A 22,431-nucleotide genomic window follows, 5' to 3' on the forward strand; every position below is an offset into this window, starting at 1 on the left:
TATCCCCACCTGCCGGCTGTCAATAACTGGCCCATACAAAGACTTCAGCCGGCCTCTTCAGGGATTGTCAGACATGTGGAGCCACCAAGATACTGGGTGTGTACAAGTTTAAGTTAATTAAAGCCTATTGTACAGTCTGTGGACTTTGCAGCAGAATTATTTGTACAGCATCGCTCACACATGGTGAATTTTTATAAAAATGGAATAGAACAGTGTCTCTAACAACAAATTGTATGTGGAATTATTATAAGGTTGTGATAGTAGGAGATTTTAATCTTCCACATATTGACTGGGATTTCCATACTGTAAAAGGGATCGATGGCTTGGTGTTGGTCAAATGTGTTCAGGAAAGTTTTCTACATCTATATGTTGAGGTACCAACTAAAGAGAGTACAATAGAATTATAGAACTACAAACATCGCAGGAACAACTGCATATGCGTGAATCTTTGCGCATGCGCACAATCGAACAGCCTTTCCCCCCATGGGCAGCAGCTCAATCTACCAAATCGCTGGTCACTAGCGTCACTGGTCAAAACCATTTCTCTTCACAGATTCAAATGGGTATTGAATCTGTTCGTTCTTCAAGTGACTCAGAGGGACAAAAAGGAGGAACAAGATACAGAAAAAGAAGAATATGAAGGAAGGGGGAGAGGAATTTGACAAAGAAGAAACTCAATTGGTCCAAAGGGATTCGAGTAATGCATTTTCAGTATCATGAATTTGAAATTAAAGGTAGGGAAGTTCAACAGCAAACTTCTATTCTCATTCAACAGATGCAGTTGTTTTCTAAGCAAATAAATATACAACTTTTATCTGTAATATTTGATGCTGAGGCACAATTTCAGCATGTCAAAAATGAAATGAAAAATATTAAAAAAGAAATGGCAAAATACACTGAAGTTGTTAATAAAGTGAAAATACACGAACAGAAAATTGAAGATGATATTCAAGATTATCGCTATGAAGTAAAACAATGCTGTGACAGGTTATAGATATGTTTTTGGGAGATAAATTGGGACAGGTTTTTTAGTGTAGGTCACATACAAACACTTCAAAACAGATCTCATTTAAAACACAGGAGCTCTGCTCAAGCTAGACAGTCCGGCTCTGAGAGCCTTTGCAAAAGCTTTGGAGTGTGCCCAAGAGACTTCATTAATGGTTTGTTGTTTTGAAAAGCAACAGATGAAAGAACTCAGAAGAGAAGGTTCAGAGCCACAGGCTGTCTGGGAATGATGCCTGCTGTTCTAAGAAGGTCATGTGTTTTTTTGCAAGCTTAAACAGGCTTTCTCTCAGAGAGAGAGAGAGAGAAAGAGAGAGAGAGAGAGAGAGAGAGAGAGAGAGATAACAGCTGGGATTGGAACAGGACAAGCTGGCAAGCTTGTGGAAAGTCCCCATTCTGAAGACAGGTTGTGGGTGCTTACTTCAGCCTGGTCAAAGCCCTTTGTGGTTCATGCAAGAAGAGAGGACTGGTTGTCTAATGTTTCACTTGAAATAAGAGAAACAAAAAGGAACTCTGTGGTGACTTGAAAGAAAGAGGTTATCATCTAGAGAACCCTGACGGGCCAAGTTTCTTCGGCAAGACACTGAAGTGGCTGATTAAAAAGGAATCAGTTGTGGTGTCCAGCATACAACAAATCTCTCTCTGAAAACTGACAAGAACCTTCCTGAGCGGTAACCATTTACCTTTCAAGCACCAAAGCCTGGTGAACTTCATAAAAGTTAAATTCTACTCACAGTTAAAGAATTGCCAGTGAACTTGGAGGAATGAGAAGTGAGATGGGGCTGTGAATCAAAGAACATCTCTGAACTTACACACACATTACATACACATGTGCTTAGAATTAGAAGGGGGTTAAGTTAGGTTAGTTAACTTAATAGTGATAAGTTAAAGGGTGATTCTGTTTTCATGTTTAAAGATAATTAAAAGCAACTTTTTTTTAAGTAACCATTTGTCTTGGTGAATATATATTGCTGCTGGGTTTTGCGGTCCTCTGGGCTCATAACAATGCAAAAATACAGTTAAAAAACTGGGACACTCTTTTATGGCTTGAAATGTTCAAAGAAAAGATCTTTTACAGAAGATTAATGTACTGGAAATATCATAGTTGCAGGAACAATGTTAAGATTGTGGGGCTGCCTGAAGATTTTGAAGGCCCTACTCCAGAACTATTTTTTTCAAAAATGGATTCCAGAAATTTTGGGGCCTGACAACTTTCTCAATGGTCTTGAGCTGAGAGCACATAGAGTTAATAGGAAAAAAACATTTCTGGGACAGATACCACATTCCAATTTGATTAGATATTTGCATTATCAAGATAAAGAAATTATATTGAGATTGGCAGTTTAAAATGCTCAAAAGCAAATAATAAGGTATTTTTAATGTGGATTTATGCATGTCAGTTGTGAAAAGAAGGAAGGAATTCAATCTTGCAAAATTAGTTCTTTGGAAAAAGGGATATAAATTCTCTTTTTGATACCCAGCCATACTTAAAGTGTTTTCTGGAGAAAATCAATCAAGTTTTTTACAGATGAAGATGAAGCTTTAGAGCTTGCAAATTCTCTTCCAAATCTTAAGCAAGATCAGCATATGGATGCTCAGAGTCAGACTTCTCAGCAAAATCTGACAGGTCATTTTGAGAGAGAAAATTGAACAGATGACAGAACAACAAGAGATGGTGGAGATTGATGATGATCAAGCGAATAAAGATCTTGAAGAAGCTTGCTATACTTTTAAATGAACTCTTTGATTAAAGTAATCTACATTCTGTCCAGGGGGCGGACTTTTTGCTTTCTCCTGTAGTCGTGTGCGACTTTGTGGCAAAGGCTATTTTCCGTACAGTAGAGAGAATTAGTACTGATCCTATCAGTAGGCTTTTTTTTAAACATATATCCTTTTTTTCTTTACTTTTGAATTGTAGATGTCAAATTTAATTGCAGGTTTTATGGAGTGTGGGTCCACACCTTGATGAAGTGCTTAAACACAAAACGTTGGTGATGTACCTTTACCTTTGCTACATAAAGGCACTGTTTGTCCTGCTGAGTTTCTCCAGCATTTGTGTGTTGTTTCAATAGGCCAATATTCTTATTAAACATTGATTATACAATTATAGCTAAAGCTTTGGAAAATGAAATGGCTAGATATTTGCCAAAATTAATTCATATGCATCAAAATGGGTTTGTTAAAGAATGCCACTCTGTTGATAATGTTTCAAGATTGATTAGCTAATTACATATGTCTCAAAAGAAGGGTGATTTAGCAGTTACAGTAGCTTTGAATGCTGAGAAAGCCTTTGATTGATTAGAATGGAATTATTTATTTAAGGTGTTAGGAACATTTGGTATTGTATCTATGTTTATTAATTGGGTTAAAACTTTATATAAAAATCCTTCAGCTAAGGTTGTGACATATGGACAAATTTCTTCTGCTTTTTCATTAACTAAATCAAGTAGATAAAGATGTCCTTTTGCCTGTTTTAGCAATTGAACCTTTAGCAGAGTTAAGACAAGATTCTAATATTAAGGGTATAAAAGTCAATCAAGAGCAAATCAAGATTAATTTATTTGCTGATGATGTTCTGGTTTATATTACAGATCCTATAAGTCCTTTACATCAATTATATAAATACATAAAAGATTAGAAGAATATGGTGAAATATCAGGTTTTAAAGTTAATTGGACAAAAGTGAAATTATTTCCTTAGTTAAAGGAGATTATACTCAGTGTAAAGAATTTATTAGATTTAAGTGGTCAAATTATAGAATTAAGTACTTAGGGATTAAAGTTGATAATGATTTAAATAATTTATATAAGTTGAATTATTTACCTGTACTTAATAAAATTAAGAATGATTTAAATAGATGGAATGATTTACCTGTAAATTTAGTAGGTAGAGTTAATTGTATTAAAATGAATATTTTCCCAAGGGTTCAGTATTTATTTCAGTCAATTCCTTGTTTGATCTCTAAAAATGTCTTTAAGGATTTAAATTCAAGTATTAGGAAGTTTTTGTGGAGAGGGAAAATTGCGAGAGTTTGTTTGGAAAAATTGACTTGGAGATTTGCAACTTTCCCATTTTAAGAATTATTATAGAACATCTCAACTTAAATTTATTAATGGGATGTTTGATTTGGATAAATTACCAAGTTGTGTCAAAATAGAATCGAGTAAAATAGGAGAAGATTCTATCCAGGACTTTATTTATAAATGGAATTCAAAATTGTTAAAAGGAATTAGAGATGCACCTATTTCGAGACATTCAATTGAATTATGGATGAAAATAAACTATGAGACAGGTCGAAAAGATTTTCTATCTTGTAAAATGACTGTGCCAAAATTGACTTCTGTCGCAGCCCGGGATGGGCCAAAATGCCGCAGTATACTCACCCGAAAAGATGGCATGGACACTGTCGGGATGCTTCGCGAACCGGAAGTGACATAAAAGAGGAAGGCTTGCATGATTAAAGTAAGTAGTAAGTAGTGTGCATTTATTTGGCAGTGCTGCTGTGGCAGACACTGCACTTCCCCTTTTTCTATGAATAATCGGTTTTTGAAAATTTGGAATAAAATGGGAATTTAAAAGGTAGAGGATTGTTTTGAAGTTAATAAATTTATTACTTTTCAATGAATAAAAGAGAAATTTAATGTCACGAATAAAATTATTTTTTTACTATTATCAAGTTAGGGCTTTCTTAATTGATAAGTAAGGTCATTATTTAATATTACCAAAGAACAAATTAGAAATATTGAGATATATAGATGATGTCATAAATTTGCTACCGTTAGGAATTCACAAATTAAGATTAAGATGGGACTGTAGCGACGGCTACTCTGCTAACTGAATGATCTCACAACCAGACGGGTTGAGTTCAGTGAGCAAAAACTCCTTTATTCAGGTCTGCCTGGCTGGTCTTATGCTCCAAGTCCAGACCTGGCTGAGAACCGCGTTGGGGGCCCTGACGTGGGCCGCAGAGCGTGGGGTTCTGAGCCTGGTGCCGAGGTCAGGGAGAAACCCCCGATGGTGCCGTTTTGGCCAGCTTTGGCCGTGCGTGACATGCGGGGCCGGTTCGCCTGCCTAATGGCGTGCCGCCACAGGAGGTTGAATTAATAGATGAAAATGATTAGAAACAATTTTTTTAACATCATTTTTATCTTAAAAATTAAATAAGTTCAATTTAACATTGTCTGATTTATGTTTTAGATGTGAACAGGAGGTTGGTTGTTTTATTTTCCATTCTACTTAGGAGTGTTCTAGGGTAAAGTCTTTCTGGTTACAGTTTAAAATTTTTTTTAAAGAAAATACTAAAAGTTAAACTCCCTTTCTGTTGAGTAATATTAAAATAGTTCATATTAAATTATGATTATGTATCAAATTGAATTTTTACGATTGCCTTTAGCCGTTTCTAGGAAATGCATTACTTGGAAATTTGAAATGAATTTAGGGAATGGAGAGAGGTGGCATGCTGAATTACATTCATGTATTCCACTTGAGAAAATAACATAATTTACGTAATAAATATAATTTTTATTGAAAGTATGGAGGATGGGGTAAATTAGTGTTTGTTTTTTTTAAAATATATCACATATATTTTCTTTATATCTATTTTTATTCAATATGTATGTATGAATGTGGTTTTAAAATTATTAAATAAAATTATTTTAAAAAAGACTTCATCGATGGGATAAGTTGTTTTCAGGTAAGAATGTGCGAGATCAGTGGAGGACCTTCAAAGGTGATATTTTGAGAATACAGAGTTTGCATGCTCCTGTCAGGATTAAAGACAAGATTAGCAAGCATAGGAAGCCTTGCTTTTTGAGGGATATTTGGGATCTGTTTCGGAAGGTGTATAACAGGTATAGGCAACATGGAGGAAATGAGGTTCTTGAGGAGTGTAAAAAATGATATAAAAATCTTAAGAAAGAAATCAGGGATGCTAAAAGACAATGAGGCTTCTTTGGCAGACAGTATGAAGGAAAACCTTAAGGGTTTCTACAGGTATATTCAGAGCAAAAGGATAGTAAGGGACAAAATTGGTCACCTTGAAGATCAGAGTGGTTGACTATGTATGGAGCCAAAAGAGATGGGGAAGATCTTAAATGTTTTTTTTTCCATCAGTATTCACTCAGGAAACAGACACAGTCATGGGAAGTAAGGAAAACAAACAATGAGGTCATGGAACCTATACAGATCAAAGAGGAGGAAGTGCTTGCTGTCTTAAACAAATAAGGGTGGATAAATCCACAGGGCCTGACAAGATATTCTTTGGACCTTGAGGAAGGCTAGTGTAGAAATTCCTGGGGCTCTGGCAAAAATATTTAAAGTGTTCTTAGCAAAAGGTGTGGTGCCTGAGGACTGGAGGGTAGCTCACATTGTTCCATTGTTCTATTCCAAAAGAAACTCTGGAAATTATAGCCGGTTATCCTGATGTCAGTAATAGGTAAATTATTGAAAGGTGTTCGAAGAGATCAGATATACAATAATTTGGATAGCCAGAACATATTAGGAATAGTCAACATGGCTTTGTGCATGGTAGGTCGTGTTTAACTAACCTTATAGTTTCTTTGAGGAGGTTACCAGGAAATTTGATGAAGGCTGTAGATGTTGTCTACATGGACTTTAGTAAAGACCCACATGGGAACCTTCAGGAAGGTTCAGACGCTAGGTATTCATGATGAAGTCATGAACTGGATTCCACAATGACTCGATGGGAGAAGCCAAAGAGTAGTGATGGATGATTGCTTCTCAGACTGGAGGCCTGTGACAAGTGGTGGGCCTCAGGAATCAGTGCTGGGACCATTGTTGTTTGTCATCTAGATCAATGATTTGGATGATAATGCGGTAAATTGGATCAGCAAGTTTGTAGAGGACACTAAGATAGGAGGCATTGTGGACAGTTGGAAAAATGGGCTGAAAAATGGCAGAAGGAATGTACTGCAGATAAATGTGAGGTGTTGCATTTTGGAAGGTGTTATGGGCCCAGAGGACCTCAAAACCCAGCAGCAATAGATATTCACCAAGTCAAATGGTTACTTAAACAAAAGTTGCTTTTAATTATCTTTAAACATGAAAACAGAATCACATTTTAACTTAACTAACCCAACTTAACCCCTTTCTAATTCTAAGCGCACATGTATGTAATGTGTGTGTAAGTTCAGAAAAGTTCTTTGGTTCACAGTCCAATCTCACTTCTCATCCTCGAAGTTCACTGGTATCAGGCAATTCTTATACTGTGCATAGAATTTAACATTTATGAATTTCACCAAGCTTTGGTGCTTGAAAGGTAAATGGTTACTGCTCAGGAAGGTTCTTGTCGGTTTTCAGAGAGAGATTTGTTGCTTTCAAGCACCAAAGACTGTTGAATCTTATAAATGTTAAATTCTGTGGACAGTATAAGAATTGCCTGCAACCAGTAAACTTGGAGGAGTGAGAAGTGAGATTGGACTGTGAACCAAAGAACTTTTCTGAAGTTGCACACATATTACATACACGTGCACTTAGAATTAGAAGGGGGTTAAGTAAGTTCGTAGATAAGTTAAAGTGTGATTCTGTTTTCATGTTTAAAGATAATTAAAAGCAACTTTTGTTCAAGTAACCATTTGTCTTGGTGAATATCTATTGCTGCTGGGTTTTGGGGTCCTCTGTGCTCATAACAGACTCCCATGTCACTAGGGACCTCTGCTTTCTGAATTTTCTGCCCATTTAGAAAATTGTCTACACCTTTATTCCTTCTACCAATGTGCTTGACCATACATTTCCCCATATGCTGCATTTTATCTGCCAATTCTTTGCTCATTTTTACAACCTATCCAAGTCCTCTGCAGATTCCTGCCTCCTTAACACTCCACCAATATTCGTATGATCCGCAAATGTGGCCACAAAGCCATCAATTCAATCATTTAAATCATTTACAAAAAATGTAAAAGTGACAGACCCCATGCTGATCTCTGCAGAACACATTGGTCACCAGCTCCCAACCAGATAAAGCTCCCTTCATTCCCTCTCTTTGCCTTCTACAAGTCAGCCAGTCTTCTATCCCTGCTGCTTCCTTGTGTAATACCATGGACTCCTATCTCCAGCTTCGTTCATCAAAGGCCTTCAGGAAATCCAAATAAACAACATCCACTGACACTGCTTTGTCTGGCTACCCTGCTTGTCACTTCCCCAAATATTTCCATAAGACCATAAGATGTAGGAGCAGATGTGGCCATTCGGCCCATTGAGCCCACTCCACCATTCCATCGTGAGCTGATCCACTCTCCTACAGCCCCACAACCCTGCCTTCTCCTCATAACCCTTGATACCCTGACTATTCAGATCTTATTAATCTCTGCCTTAAATACACTAAACAACCTGGCCTCTAGGTAGCAAATTCCAGAGGTTCACCACTCTCTGGCAAAAGAAATTCCTCTGTAGATTTGTTAGGCACCACCCACATGAACTTACAGGTAACTTTTTAAACTTACATTATCTATTATTCTTTTCTCTATCATGTTTTCTATTAAATGCTGTCTGCCAAGGCACCTTCTTGACTTCAGGTCCAGAAGATGGAAACTCACCTTGCCAGCCAATATGCCCCTGTGAGTGCTGAGATGGTACTTTGAAAATAACTTACCTACTGCCAGTGTAACATTCATTGGCATTTGAAGGTTCAGGAATATCTCTTAAGACAAGGTAAAGCACGCTGTGATATTCCTTCAGCTGTGAAAGAAAACAAGACCACTCAAATCAGAGAAATGTAAACACAAGTCCATCAGTGCCGTAAACTAAGAGATTCACAAGCGTTACTGGATTGATGAGCCTGAATTTTCAGGAGTGGCTGTGAATTTTCTCTCTGGAGGGTAGAATGGCTAAGGTGGGACCTCATGGAGGTTTATAAAATCATGAGAAGTGTAGATGAGGTAAATAATCATCCTCTTTTTTCCCCCAGAGAAGGTGAAACTAAAACTAGAAGGGTCAATAGATTTGTGAGAGGGGAAAGATGGAAAAGGGTTGTGAGGGATACCTTCTTCACACAGAGGGTGCCATAGGAAGTGGTAGAAACGGGGGCAAACATAACTTTCAAAAGATGCTGGAATTTTCTTAGGAATAAATATCTCAAATGACCCACTGACTTGGGACAAGCGCATCAATGAGATGGTCAGGAAAGCACACCCACACCTCCACTTTCTGAAAAGACTAAGGATGTTCAGAATGTCCCCCTTGTCCTTCAACAACTTCTACAGGTGCACCATCCAGAGTAGACTTGCTGGATGCATCACAGTATGGGACGGATGCTGCTTGCTCAGGTCGGAAACAACTGCAGATGGTGGTGAATATTGCTCATGCAAGCTTCCCCTCCATGGGCGTCAAGCTGTTTAGGAAAGGCAGCCCACGTCCTGAAAGACCCAACCCAGACACATTCTCTTCTCTCTCCTCCCATCAGGGAGAAGGCTTGAGGGTGAAAGCGTGCATCAAAAGGCTTCAAGATGCTTTCTTCCTCACAGCCGTCAGGGTCCTCCTGAATGAACCGCACAACAGTTCTCTCACGTTGTCCTTTCTTAATGCTAATTGAGCTTTCTTTTCACTGCAACCCTATAATCTGCTCAGAGAAGAACCATTCCATGATGTTATGTCCTGTTTAAGTTTGGAGAAAATTAGTTTCATTTTGAAAAGATGTGGGGCCCATTCATAGATTACTACCATAATTGGAAGATTTTAGATGCTCCGGAGATTGTCTGTCTAGTGTCAGGAGGTTGCTATTCGACGTATATTTTCACAATTCTTACATTAATCTTGATTAGAGGGAGGGGTTAGATTAGTTTTAGCTATATTTTTGTCTTTTTCTTTTTTTTAGATAAACTGGTTAAACGTGGATTTATATATGGTAGTCATGGATCACATCATTAGTAAAGACAGAATCTATCCTTTGTTTACGGTAGATACGGTAGATTGTTTAAATTAGCCTTATTTATTTTCTATCCAGTACTATATAGATTATATTAATGTAAAGAGATAAATGGTTTATTACCATATTGATAGAGTTTATTGTTTTAAAGAAATATTGTTAATTAAACAACTATGGATAGGTTTTTGATTTACATTTATATTTAATTTGTGATATGCATATGACATGAGCTGTTTGTTATATGAGATGACTTTGTATATAGGATTTATATGTTAAACACAATAAAATATTTTTAAAAGAAAAGAGAAGAGCCACCTTCATTGTTCGAGGTAAAATGTGATCAATAAACTTAAACCAATATTTAGGCAGGTACATGGATAGGAACGGCTTAGAGGGATATAGCTGAACACAGGAAGTGGGACTAGCTTGTTTCAGATGGGCAAGTTGGATCGATGGTCCAGTTTCCGTGCTTTAGAATGTCATGACTCCATGATCGTTTAATATTGCTGCTTCAGAGTATCTCTTAAAAATATATTACTGAACCTATATATCTTTATTTTAAATGTAGAACGCCCTTCTAGCCTATGAAATCCGTACTGCTCAATTACACCCAATAAACCTGCCAGCCCTAAAGGTTTTTGAGGCTGGGAAGAAACCGGAGAACCCGGGGAAAACCCAAGCAACTCACAGAGAGAAATCAAAAAGTCCTTGCAAACAACAACGGATTCAAACCTTACACACTGGCACTAACCTCGACGCTAACTGTTCCACCCAAGCAGTCCAGACAGTCAAATCCTTGGTTTGTGACCCCATATGAAAGATTGCGGTGCACTGTCCATTTGGATCATGAACTGGCCCTCGACCTGTTACCCTTACTTACTTGGTTCTTGACCGTCGAAAATATTCTGTATTGAATTTAAACTGGAGGTGGGGGAGGGTGTGCTTAACCCATCTCTTTTTTCTTTGGCTTGGCTTCGCAGACGAAGATTTATGGAGGGGTAAATGTCCACGTCAGCTGCAGGCTCGCTGGTGGCTGACAAGTCTGATGCGGGACAGGCTGACACGGTTGCAGGGGAAAATTGGTGGGTTGGTGTTGGGTTTTTCCTCCTTTGTCTTTTGTCTGTGAGGTGGGCTCTGCGGTCTTCTTCAAAGGAGGTTGCTGCCCGCCGAACTGTGAGGCGCCAAGATGCACGGTTGGAGGCGAGATCCGCCCACTGGCGGTGGTCAATGTGGCAGGCACCAAGAGATTTCTTTAGGCAGTCCTTGTACCTCTTCTTTGGTGCACCTCTGTCACGGTGGCCAGTGGAGAACCCATACATAACACTAATAGAGCATGTTACGAGACTACAAAGATCTGCCTGTACTACTAATGGAGCAAAATTTTACAGGCCAAATGTCAATAGGTATTATTAATTATTTCTTTTCTTTCTACATTGATTGTCTTTTCTCTTTTTGGCAACTTTATTATATTTAATTTGCATGAGTTCCACGCAAGCTGCAGAAAGAAAGACTTCCATTGCATCTGTACTTCAGTGACAACAAGTTCTCATTTATTCATTCACCTTCTGACTAACTGGGGAGAGGGTTGATGTCAATGGGCAAGTGATAACAGTGAGTTGAATGGAAGGACTCAATGACAACTTCACGTTAGCCCAACACTATTACAGAGACCCGGGTTCAAATTTGGTGCTCTCTGTGAGGAGTTCGTATGTTCTCTCTGTGTCCATGTAGGTTTTCTCTGGGTGCTCCGGTTTCCTCCAACATTCCAAAGGGATTCTGTAGGTTATTTGGTCACATGGGTGTAATTGGGCAGTGCAGGCTCGTGGGCCTTATTACTGTGCTGTATCTTGAGAGATAACCAATTGTAACAGCTGGAAACCAGAGAATAGTGGGCAGGGCACATAATACTATCCTTGCTGATGTGAGCAGAAATCAATGAATAATCTGGTAAATAAGATCAGAAAATCTTGCAATACATTGGTAGACCATTCTGTCCTTCATGTCACGTCAACTGAGCGATCCAATCAGTTCTATTCTCCTGTTCCATCCCATGATCATCAACGTTTTTATATTTTCAAGTGTATTTCTAGAGAATCATTCAGCAACTGTAACAGGTTCTTCAGCCCACTATATTCAGGCTAGTACCTATCAACACTAATCCCATTTACCACCACTTGGTCTGTAGCTTTAATCTGCCTTGGTGATTCATTGAATCCACCCCACACCCCCATCCTCCTGGGCAGTGCATTTCAGATCATTTCAATGTTAAGAGATTTTGTAAAGTGGGCCTTTTTGAATGACAGGAATCAGCCAGATTCAGATACCTACTGTTCTCATGCATTGCTTTTGAAGAATAAAACACACTAAAACATGATTTCCATCATTTTCCTGATGGTATTAAGGTGAGTGGAGGAAAGTTTAGGGGAGACGTCAGAGGTAGGATTTTTACACAGAGAGTGGTGGGTATCTGGAATGCATTGCCAGGGGTGGTGGAGGAGGCTGGTACAATAGGGACATGTAATAGTCTCTTAGATAGGCAGATGGATGTAAGAAAAATGGGGGGTGTGGGAAGAACAGGGTTATGGACTGTGAGGGGAAAAAAGGGATTACATTGATCATGGATATGGGTTGGCCCCACATCGTGAGCCCCAGGGCCTGTACAGTTCTATGTACTCTGTCCTTCAGCCGCTGACTTTGGGAGAAAAACAGTGATTATAAAAATGTTGGCAAGGTTGGCATGACAAGAGATTATGGGAGGGAATGGGGGGGTGGTGGGAAGGGGAGGAGGATTAAAATGTATCAGTAGTATATTAGTGTATTTTTAAAAATTTATTTTTGTATATATTATTAAAAAATAAAGTTTAAAAAAAACAAGAGAAAAAATTTTCAGACAGCAATTTGGAAAGATCAGATCTACAGGCAAACATTTTTTACCTCCTTCGGGAAATAAGTGAGGGTGAACTCGTGGTCCTGGTGGGGTTCAATAACCCCGTTCTCTGGGCTGATGTGAAAGGCCGACTTTAAGTCTCGATCATAATCCAAGTTCGTGCATTCTGTAGGTTCTCCAGGAATCACACAGACCAGATTAGGTTTAAGTATTTGCCAACAAAAGGGAAGATCCACATGCCTGCAAACAAGGGCAGATGACAAGATTGACAATCTCTCTACATGCAGTAACTAAACAGAATGCCTTTTAAGACTGTGAGGTGATTTAGTGCAGCTGTTCTCAACCCTTTTTTGGCTGCGGCCCATTTTAACATTGTATTCTTCCTTCAAATTTGACCTACCAAAATGAACCACAACACATTTTTCTGGGTTAAACTCTGTCTCCCACTTCTCATCCTATCAACGTCCCTTTGTAATCTCTGGCATCCCTCCAGAATATCCACAGCACTACCCACATCATCCTTATTAACCCACCCTTCTGCTTCCTCATCTTGGTCATTTCTAAAACAGATCCCTGCAGAACTCTACTGGTCACTGACTTCAATGCAGAATATGAACCATCTCCATGTAGGGGATAGGTGGAACACATTAGCCTCCTTCTCTCTTCTATACACTGGTGATCTTCCTTCTATACTGTTATTCATGATGCAGGGTCTCGACTGAAAACGTCGGCCCTGCCTTTTCCTCCAGAAGATGCTGCCTGACCTGCTGAGTTCTCCTAGCAGTTTTACCTTTTGCTCCAGATTCCAGCATCTGTAGTCTTTTGCATCTCATCACTCTCTTGCTGCTTCGATCATGAAGTTATTAATAGAACAGGGGCCAACTGTCCAATGTACGACTACTTTCAAGTATGGAAAATGATTGTACTTACGTGGCATTGTGGAGAGTGATCACCTTTTGAGAACAAACATATGGGTTTGTTGCTTCAAAGCGAACAAAATGCTCTGCTGTTGCATCTCTGCACTCTCCTAGGGCAGCTGTGCTCTCTCCGCCACTGATAGAGATGAATTGCAAAGCAACCTGCTGGCCAGTACCTAAGCAGCAAAAGGAAATACAGCAGAGGAATGACATGTGCTTGTCCCAGCCTACTGCCCATGCCCATCCCACGTGCTTCTCACTGCTACATTTCCATGGCTCTGAGCTTGAGATCTCATCTCCCCGGCCATCCCAAGAGGTCGAATGCATCATGTTTGGTTGATCCTGAGGCCTCTCCACAGAATGTCTTGAAGACCAAGAGCCCTCAAAGAGTTTTTAATTAGCATAGTGGTTCAGGCAATGCTGCTACAGCTCCAGCGACTTGGGTTCGAACCCAGTGATGTCTGTAAGTAGTTTGTACATTCTTCCCGTATCTATGTGGGTTTTCTCTGGGTGCTCTGGTTTCTTCCCACCGTTCAAAAAGCATACTGGGATTGAACGGTGTAATTGGGCGGTACAGGCCCATGGGCCAAAAGGGCCTGTTACCATGCCGTGCGTCTAAAAAATGTCTCTGAAGATCTTCAAATGAATTGAATTAATTAAAATTACTGGAAATATATAAAGACTAAAAAATATATTTTTAAACATATACCACCTCACTGACAAAAGGCAAAGGAGAAAAAACCCAACACCCAACCCCAACCCACCAATTTTCCCCTGCAGCCGCTGCAACCGTGTCTGCCTGTCCCGCATCGGACTTGTCAGCCACAAACGAGCCTGCAGCTGACGTGGACTTTTACCCCCTCCATAAATCTTCGTCCACGAAGCCAAGCCAAAGAAAGAAAATAGATGCTTCAGCAGGGGGAGGGGAACCAGTGTTAGAGCAGATAGTAAGGTGGAGTATGATCTGCATGTAAAGGCAGGGTTGTACAGGAAAGAAATGGTCTCTCGTGCATCTACTTGAATGCCATCAGCTCTTGTAACAGGCTGTTTATATAGAGTTGATGGCAGTTGAACTGGGCGGATGGACCCCGCAGGTGAGCGCTAAGACCTCGTTTATAACTTACAGGACAGGCTCACGGTTGTGTCAGAGCTAGTGGGAAGTTGGCTGTGGTGGTGAGACTTAGCTGTCAAGGGGCGGATTTTAGACCTGGCGTATAAGATGACCCCAATTTTAAGGTGACATTTTGCAGATCGTCTTATACACCTGCATATATGCTACCTTTTAAATGACCTTGCTTCCACTTCTTCCCTGGCACCTATGTGTAAAAAAACTTTCACTCACAATACTCCATTACGTTTTTCACCTTTTGCCTTAACTCTAAACCCTGTTGTGTTTAACATTTCCATGCTGGGAACAAAGACTCTTACAATCTATGCCTCTCATAATTGTATATAGTGTATTTCTATCAAGTTGTCTGTCAGCCTCCAACACTTCAGAGAAAACAAACCAAGTTTGTCCAACTTCTCCTTGTAGCTCATACATTTGAATCCAAGAAAAATCCTGGTGCACCTCGTCTGCACCCTCTCCAAAGCCACCATAGCCTTCCTGGAAGCCAATGACCACAAATGTGCTCTCACTAAAGTCTCATAAAGCCACAACATGATTTGCCAAGGTTTATACTCAATGCCCTGGTAGATAAAGACAAGTTCACAGCATGTCTTCTTTACCACCTTTCTACATGTGTTTCTACTTTCAGGGAGCTAAGATCACCCCAAGTACCTTCTGTACATCAATGTTTGTCAGAGTCCTGCCATTTATTGTGTACTTTCATCTCATCTTTGACTTCCAAACATGCAATACTTCATACTTGTCCAGATTAAGTTTCAGCTACCATTTCTCCACCAATATTTCCAACAGATCTACAATATATCCTGGTTTTCCTTTCACAACCTGCTCTATGTTAGGTCTGCTTTGTTCATGAATGAGTGAGACAAACACCAGGCTGAGTCGAAATCAGGGTTCTTTGTTCTTTATTACCGGATTGTAACACTTGCGACCAACCAGGTTAGTCGGAGAATGCATTCTGCCGTTATCAGCAAAATGGTGATTTTTTATACCCTTGGATATGTGCTTAGAACATCATCATATCATTACTTGTCCAATGACTAAAACTGTTGCTATCCTTTCCCTGCTAGCTTCCTGCCTCTCAATCCATCAATGTCTCTCTTATCTTGTAAGTACAAGGATGCATTCACATCTTGTTACTGCCCCGTACATTCCCATCTCATGATGTTTTACCTAACAGGAGTACAAGGACACCTCCCCTTCTTGTTACTGCCCTGTACAGGGTAACTCCCTACACATTCCCATCTCATGATGTTTTACCTTACATCTATCACAAGTCTGCCAGTTGTGTATCTATCTATTTATCACAGACAGACACACACACACATATGGGTGGGTGGGTGGGGAGATGGATGGATGGATATGTGGGAGAGAAAAAAATAAAGGGAAATAAATGGGGGAATGGGATTGCTGGGAGTCCTGTCAGGATTGGCTGAATACCCTCTCTAACCTCTTCTCACTGCTATCTTTAGTCAGAAGGTCAGAAACTTGAAGATCAGCAACTCTAGGTTCGAGAACTTTATTTCAGCTATCAGGCTCTTGAACAACCCTCCCTTGTTGCACTAATCATCAACTACTCCAACACCACAAAAGGACTGTTTGTACGATTACTGTGAATATTTATATCTGTTGATAGTTCAGAGGTTAGAGCACCGGTCTTGTAAATCAGTTCGTTCCTCAGTGGGGCCTGATTTCTGTGAGAGGCGATTGACAAAGCGGCAACTTCCTGTCTTCCTTACAGTAGACAAAGTTAAAGAACTTCATGCATGTTTACATTCCCAATGATGTATTATGTGACACTAATGGAACCTTTACCTTTGATTTTGTTCAATTAGTTTTACTATCATAGTTTTTCTGTGCAAATACTGGTTCAGCTACAGCAAGTCAGAATTTTGGCACATCTGTACAGTGCACAAAATGTGTATGACAAAATACACATTTTTGTGTATCATCACCCCTTCACTGGTACATACATTTTAACTGATTCTCACAAGAATCAAATCTAACCTTTCTGCAGATCATTCAAAACCTAACTTAGGGTTGAGTGATCCTGAAGGGCCTTGCAAAGATTAAATAGCAATATTGGCACACCCAAAAAATCATAAAAAGTATCACCTATTCACCAGCAAAATATTAATGATCACAAACTCAGGTTGATCTTTATTTTGTTACCTGTTAGTACAAAGTCTTTCACTTGGCAGTTGTCACAAACCATGGTTACAATTTGGGAGAAGGTTTCTGAAGCAGATGGAAGGAAAGCAACCTACAAATTCAAAAATGAAACTGTGAAATGTTTTATTCAAAAAAGTCGATCTGATCTTTATTGAGAGTTGTTCAATGTGATTACTAGTTGCATTTTCCAGGCTGGGTGGGGTGGAGAGCATGGGAGTGCCTCTCGTTGCTAGTGACCAACTTGTGTAAATCAAGAAATTTTAACTTGTTTCTCAAACCAATTTAATCCCAAGTGTCAAGGTTCCTTTTATGGTCACGTATCATACATGATATATCCCTTTCTGGCCATTTCACCGCTCCTTCTCCAACCCCTTTCACATTTAAACAGATCCTCCCCCATCCCCACACCTTAAATGGCCATGGTTGAATCTGCTTCACCATACAAGGCTGTTTCTGATGTGGGAAGCAGGTTACTCACTGACCTCCAGGATCAGAGCCTGGCCGGGTTGCAGCTCAAACACAGCTGGCCTGATTGCAAATGGAGCTACGTCCAGAAAACCAGCCACTGCCACACACTGTGGAGTGAAAAAGACAAAATGACCAGTCAGATCCTGAGTGTGATCAGAGATGTGCTTAGAACTGAATGTAAGAGTCGATAACCAGATCACACAAGTTTAAGATGAGTGGGGAGAGATTTAATAGGAGCTTGGGGAGTGATTTTTTTTTAAACCATAAAATGAGAGTGTATGGAAGAAGGTGGCCAATGGAGGTAATTGAGACAGGTATTAATGCAATGATCAAGAAACATCTGGACAGATACATGGATAAGATTGGAGGAATATGGGCCAAATGCAGGCACGGGTGGATATTTTGGCAGGGTGTTGGCAAGTTGCTGAAGGGACTGTTCCCACTTGTACTTCCAGATTCCTGATGGGGACCCCAGGCCCAAAACATTAGTTACCTCTTACTTCCTTTAGATGATGCGTGGCCTGCTGAGCTTCTCCAGCACTTCTGCGTTCCAGGAGAGTTGTTCAATTTGATCACTGGTTGCAGTTTCTGGGGTGGGTAGGGTGTGGAAACCCTGAATTGAGTGCCTCTCATTACTTATGGCCCCATCCAATCTCTTCATGACCAACTGGTGTAAAGTTTCTTCAGCTTACAATATCTGCACTTTTTTTGGGTGGGTTACAATCTTACAAACTGATTGGTTGGTAAATCAGGTGCCTTCTATCAAGATGCATTTGAACTTGATTGAACTCGAGGAGTCCTGAAACATTCAATGCTCTGAGCAGAGAACTTAAGAGAGAACAACAAAGGGTGGGCATGTTCAGATGAGGGAAGGTTGGACAGACCAGTGGCATGGACAATGAAACTGCTGTAATGACCTGGTTTCAACCCTGATCTCTTTGGTGCTGTCTGCATGGTGTTTGTGCAGCCACACTGTGACCTGCTGGCATTTCCTCCAGGTGCTCTGGCTTCCACCCAGATCCCAAAGACAAGTGGGCTGAAAGATTAATTGGCTCTCCTGAGGGTGTGGATCAGTGGTAGAATCGGGGTGGGGGAAAGAGTTGAAGGGAATGTGGGCAAGATAAAATGGAATTCATGTAGGATTAGTGCAATTGGGTGGACCAAAGGGCTTGCTTCTATACTAGGGGTAAAACACAAAGTCTGCAGTCACTGTGGCTGAAGTAAAAACACGATGCTGGAGAAACTCAGCAAGTCAAACTACGTACTTTATGTAGCAAAGATAAAGATACATAATCAGTATTTTGGGCTTGAGCCCTTGATAGCTTGATGAAGCGCTCAAGCCCGAAGCAGGATTGTGTTTTTGCTTCCATACTATATGACTCAATAAAATAGGGTGGTACTTTTAGCAGTTAGTGCAATGTTATTAAAGTACCAGCCACACGGGTTCAAACTTGGCTCAGTCTGAAAGGAGTTTGTATGTTCTACCTGTGACTGCGTGGATTTCTTCTGGGTTCCCCAGTTTCCTCCCATGTCTCAAAGTCATATGGGGTTCTTTGGTTGTTAAGGTGTGATTGGGTGCAACATGGGGGCGATTGGGTGGTACAGGCTCATGGGCCAGATAGGCCTATTTCCATGCTGTAATTCAACTAACTTACAACATCTCAATGAAGAGCCACATTCACAGTCATGCAGACCATCATTTCTTTTCCTCTTCAAGTTCAAATTTATTTATCATCCAATTGTTTCAGTAAAACCCAATGAAACAGTGGGTTTTGGTGCAAGCGCAGAGAAAGGATAGATAGACATACAGAATCTATATACAAATATTAAAATAAATATTATTAATAAATAGTAGAGTCACAGAGAGTTGTTTTAGAAGTTCAGCAGACGATCATGAGTCTCATTGCATGTGGGAATAAGCTGGTTCTGGTACTAATACTTCTGTATCTCTTCCCCGACAGGAGTAGCCGGTGGTTGGGGCTTCAAGTTTCTCCAGACGATTTGTTGACAGTCTCAATAAATTTTTGACTTTTTAAAATCACCTGGCCAGTGCTTGATACATTGTAGTGTGGTATCATACAACATAGTTTTTGGTTTGCTCAAGAGCCACTTGCTAAGAGGAAAGGTGCTGAAGAAAAATTATCAGATGAAACAGATTGAAGGTGACAGCACAATTTGAAGTGACACATTGTACCTTCCTGGCAGGACGCTCTAAATAGATTCAAATGCAGTGGTCAAAAGGGAATTGAATAATGACAAAAAATTTAATAGCTGGGAGCCAGACTTAACTGCACTCCTCCTTTGAATGGGTTACAAAGCAAGGTGGCAGTGTGCATAGAGAGATGCAGACTGGCTTCAGAGAATATAGGCAGGTGAGGTGAATGAGCAAGGAACATAATGTGGAAAACAGTGAGGTTGTCAACTCTGAACCCAAGAGCACTACAGCACAGAAGCAGGTCCCTTTGGCACTTCCACTCTGTGCCAAACCATTTTTTGCCTAGTCCCACTGACCTGCACCCAGTCCATAGCCCTCCATAACTCTCCCATCCATGTACCTGTCCAAATTCTTCTTATATATTAAAATTGAGCTCGCATTTTGTAAAAGAAATACATCCTAGAAATAAACTTAAACCCATTCCCCTGTTGAATTAGAGTCTCTATGGCACTACACTCTGGTAAAGTCACTGTTGGTCTTAATTTGTCTCTTAAAAAATCTTAATCGTAGGAAGCAGAAAAATGTTCTGTTGGATAATCCAAATTGAATCCTCAATTGTTCGAATGATATTAACTGCCCCTGACCATAACAATCCTTGATACACCTGATCACTTTCTGGCACCAGGTGTCCAGGATCTTTTTTGCCCAGTGTCATGAGTATTAAATTGTTTTAGGTCAAGGGCATATTGGGAGACAACCCCACTTTCAATCCAATACATTGATGTATCTTTTCCTATGTCTGGCATACATGCTTTAATATGGGGTTATCCATTTAAAAAAAAAATTAATTTGGTGTTCCATTTGTATATAAACTCTTCAGCTATCCTTTCCCCAAGTGCATGTAGTCCAATATGTGCACAGGAAGGGGGACCGTCCCTCAAAGAGTGAGCCGATAAACCTTGCCTGGGACGCCCAATAATATTTCTTGAAATCTGGCAGTTTTAGACATCCTAATTTATATTCCCTTGCTCCTTGATAGGCCGCAATTGCTAATAAGGAGGTTCTTTAGAGTGATGGATTTACCTTTCTCTGGTAGCGTCAACTTGTGAAGCGGCTTCCTGGTCAAGTGAGCTGACAACGTAGAAGAATTTTGTCAAATCCAAGGTTATTTGTTTGAACTGGAACTGGGCCTCCGCTTGGCAAAACCAAGTGCGGGGCCTGTTCATCTAGAAAGTTGGCAGCTTTAACGCAACAGCGCCCACGGCTGCGAGTTCCATTGTGTCGAGTCTTCAGAACGTAGAGACTCGTCGGGGTCACCAGTGTCGTGTGTTGTATATGAGCGCAGTGAAAACTGAGACATCAGGCTGATTTACTTTGAAGTTCGCGCTGCAGCCTTTAAGACTGTCCGGAGCCCTGCCCCTTGCGTACCGGAACTTATATCAGGCTGACGTAAGTGCATATACACTCTTCCGGTATCCACCAGAAGAGAAGGACCTGCGACACCATCTTTGCTGCATGACAAGCGCAGCCGGTTCGCTGCTGCAATCATGTGTGCCGCCACCAAAACAGAGGATATGCAGGGTCAGTATCAGATACTCTCTCGGGGTGGGGCGCCGCATCACACTTCCTCCTCATTGCGCATGTGCCAGCCAGCACCCCGTGCGCCGCTGTCACATTTACCCCTCATCGTGCATGCGCGAGTCAGAACTCACGCATGCGTATGAGAAGAAACATTGGTGCGCATGCCACATTTAACAGGCAAGTATCCTTTCTGCCACTTGATTTGTCCTCCATTTTTGGGTAGAGGGCCCCATTCCCCCAAATGGAGGACAAATTCATGACCGGCTCGAGGTGGCACCAGATGGACGATAGAGGGATCAAAGCCAGACTGTCTGGCCTAAAACTGGATGTCTGGCCACCCTATCTTCTTCAGCCCACGTGTCTGTGCCGAACACAATGCCCATATCACACTAAAACTCCTGAAGCTTGCATTTGATAATGTTTAAATTTAGACATACATACAGACATACAACATGGTATCTGGCCCTCCGGCCCATGAGCCTGCAACACCCAAATACAACCCGTTGACTTACAACCAACGCACCCATACATTTTGAAGGGTGGGAGGAAACCGGAGTGCCTGGAGGAAAACCATGCAGAATGAACATTAGTGCTGGATTTGAACCTGGCCTCAGTGCCTCCCCTTTCACTAACTGTGCCACCTCATGTCCATGAAATCACACAACCATAGAAAACTGCAGCTCATAAGCAGACCCTACTGCCCATCTAGTTGTTACTCTATTCTTATTCTGTCAAATATCCCTCTGACCCGTACATCTTGCTCTTGGTGTCATCATGTATATGAAGATACAAATGCAGATGCAGCAAGTAATTTGCATTGTTCTTCACTGCAAGTGGAATGTAGCAGTAAGGATATCTTACGGAAATTACATCTGCTTTTGGTGGAATATACTGTACAGATCTGCTCTCCTTACTCAAGTACTCATGTCCATGGCTAGATGGGGAAAGCATCAAAAGTCTCTCATTTGCAAAAGAAGTTAAGCAGAGATTTCCCACTGCTATGAACTTTAGAACATTACAGCACAGAAACAGGCCCTTTGATCCTACGAGCCTATGCCACCCATTTTCAACCTTTTGCTCAAAGTTTATGGGCCCCCTTTCCCACGAAACATCAAGTTATGGTTTCTTCTGTAATTCTACCAACTACAGTAAAAAAAATTTTTTTACATAAGGCTTTTACTTAAATGTGCACTGGCCCGCAGTGGGTGGTGGTGGTGGGGGAGCGTAGAGCCCCCACTTAGA

General features: G+C 40.6%; 1 protein-coding gene across 3 annotated transcripts in view; it reads right to left on the bottom strand.

Annotated features, from left to right (window-relative positions):
• The window catches only part of dlec1 (DLEC1 cilia and flagella associated protein), a 191,340-nt gene that overhangs the window by 96,171 nt on the left and 72,738 nt on the right, over positions 1–22,431 (bottom strand). For 2 of the 3 annotated variants that reach the window (XM_069914929.1, XM_069914926.1), the window contains exons 13-17: positions 17,468–17,560; positions 16,986–17,076; positions 13,701–13,863; positions 12,818–13,010; positions 8,612–8,697 (exon numbers count right to left, since the gene is read on the bottom strand). In XM_069914929.1, coding sequence (XP_069771030.1) covers positions 8,612–8,697; positions 12,818–13,010; positions 13,701–13,863; positions 16,986–17,076; positions 17,468–17,560 — 626 coding nt within the window. The remainder of the gene's footprint in view (positions 1–8,611; positions 8,698–12,817; positions 13,011–13,700; positions 13,864–16,985; positions 17,077–17,467; positions 17,561–22,431) is intronic. The other variant, XM_069914927.1, reaches the window with a different exon arrangement.

The sequence above is a fragment of the Narcine bancroftii genome, chromosome 1, assembly GCF_036971445.1.
Source record: "Narcine bancroftii isolate sNarBan1 chromosome 1, sNarBan1.hap1, whole genome shotgun sequence".
Classification (NCBI taxonomy): domain Eukaryota; kingdom Metazoa; phylum Chordata; class Chondrichthyes; order Torpediniformes; family Narcinidae; genus Narcine; species Narcine bancroftii.